The sequence below is a fragment of the Pteropus vampyrus genome, unplaced genomic scaffold (assembly GCF_000151845.1).
Source record: "Pteropus vampyrus isolate Shadow unplaced genomic scaffold, Pvam_2.0 Scaffold235, whole genome shotgun sequence".
Taxonomy (NCBI): Eukaryota; Metazoa; Chordata; class Mammalia; order Chiroptera; family Pteropodidae; genus Pteropus; species Pteropus vampyrus.
The window spans coordinates 51,595-53,443 of NW_011889016.1; the positions used below are offsets into that span (position 1 = coordinate 51,595).

The 1,849-nt window shown below is 58.2% G+C and overlaps 1 protein-coding gene across 1 annotated transcript in view; it reads left to right on the top strand.

Moving 5' to 3' along the window:
• The window catches only part of SDHA (succinate dehydrogenase complex flavoprotein subunit A), a 22,014-nt gene that overhangs the window by 7,082 nt on the left and 13,083 nt on the right, over positions 1-1,849 (top strand). Inside the window, exons 9-10 of the mRNA XM_023519750.1 lie at positions 715-910; positions 1,549-1,830. Of these exons, the coding sequence (XP_023375518.1) occupies positions 715-910; positions 1,549-1,830 (478 nt within the window). The remainder of the gene's footprint in view (positions 1-714; positions 911-1,548; positions 1,831-1,849) is intronic.

Below are 1,849 nucleotides of genomic sequence, written 5' to 3' on the forward strand. Positions count from 1 at the left end.
GCATTCCGTTCTCCGTGGTGGGCGGTGTTGGTGTCTGTTCCACGTGGGCAGGTGTGGCTGCTGTGTGAGTGACAGTGCCTGCCCCGCCTCCGTGGGCAGGTGGGCGTTCGCCTCTGGGATCTCTGACCACTGCCAGTCAGTGTGCATCTCTCCAGAGACCTATACTTGCAAACGTGATCGTTTGACGTCTGTGGGTTTTCTGAACGTGAGTGTGTGACACAGACGTCAGCGAGTACTGGAGAGCAGGACAGGCACACTGCGACCCAAGGGCAGCAGGCGAGCCCTTGGTGGAGTTTCAGCCCGCACTTCTTAGGACCTGCTTGGTGCGTGGACTGTTTGTCCTTTAACAAGGCAGCTTCATCCTCTTCGGAGCCCAACACTGCGCCTTACTGTGGTGACACAGGAAACATCTGCCGGTGTAGCCACAGAGCTTCTGCGCTGTTAAATACAAAGTGAGAAGTCAAGTAATTCTTCGGAGCTTTTGGCAGGAAGGGACTTTCTAATGCCTTTGCCAAGCAAAGCCTAGCAAGCTATCCGGGGAGGCCAAGATGGCAGCCGGTGGTGTTCGCGGCCAGAATCCAGCCCGGCACGTAGGGGTGCTTAGGGAGGACGAGACGAACGGGTTTGCTCGGGTATAAAAATGAGGACTCTGTGATCTCGTATTTCCTGTGACTGCTGCTCTTTGCCTTATGTTGCGATGTCCTTTTTCACCAGAGGCTGTGGGCCTGAGAAAGATCACGTCTACCTGCAGTTGCACCACCTGCCCCCGGAGCAGCTGGCCATCCGCCTGCCTGGCATTTCAGAGACAGCCATGATCTTTGCGGGTGTGGATGTCACCAAAGAGCCGATCCCTGTCCTTCCCACCGTGCATTACAACATGGGTGGCATTCCCACCAACTACAAGGGGCAGGTGACTGACTACACAGTGGGAAAGAGGGTGGGGACAGTGGCCCACCTCACAGTGGTCCCTTTAGGTCTTAGAGGAAAAGTACTGCATGGGTCGGTAGGCTGCCCGTCCCCTCAGCTGCCCTCCTGAGCGGCAGAGGCGGGCCCGGGGCTAGTGCAGCTTTCACCTTCACCCCTTAGTGACGATTCTAGAGACTCATTAATCCCTCCAGAGTAAATAGTCCTAATCACTTACAGTGCTTTTTGTACAAGCTTATCTTATTTTCACAGTGATCTTGTAACCTGTGTGTTCTTGGCAGTGACCACCTCTGGGTGGCTTGCCGCTCGTGGGGCTTTCCAGCTGGGGTCTTGGTTTCAGTCCTCAGGCGAGGGGCTGAGGAATTGGGTTCTTACAGTATAGAGAAGGAACGCGTTGGAAGAGTCCGAGTTACAACCCAGTCTTCTGCCTCCCAGTGTAACGGCCATCCACCCTGAGTCCCGAATCCGAGGGTGGGGGCCGGTGTTTCTGACGGGACCTAGCCAAGGGGTTGAACTCGCAGGTGCTGGAGGGTTCTCTGTGGACCGCCCTGGTCTTCTCCGCCACTCCTGGTGGGGCTGCGGGGGTTCAGACTGCGCCCTTATGTCTCGGCCTCTTTCTCGCAGGTTCTGAGGCACGTGCACGGCCAGGACCAGGTCGTGCCCGGCCTGTACGCCTGTGGGGAGGCCGCCTGCGCCTCGGTGCACGGCGCCAACCGCCTTGGGGCTAACTCACTGCTGGACCTGGTCGTCTTTGGCCGGGCATGCGCCCTGAGCATCGCGGAGTCCTGCAGACCCGGTGAGTGTTTTCCTCACGGCGCCAGGTGCCTGCTGGCGGGGGCTGCACAGTCGGGGTCTCCTCAGCGGGGAGGAGATGGACACATTCAGAGGTCCGTGTGGCGGCAGGCTTGAGGCTGGATACAAGCTG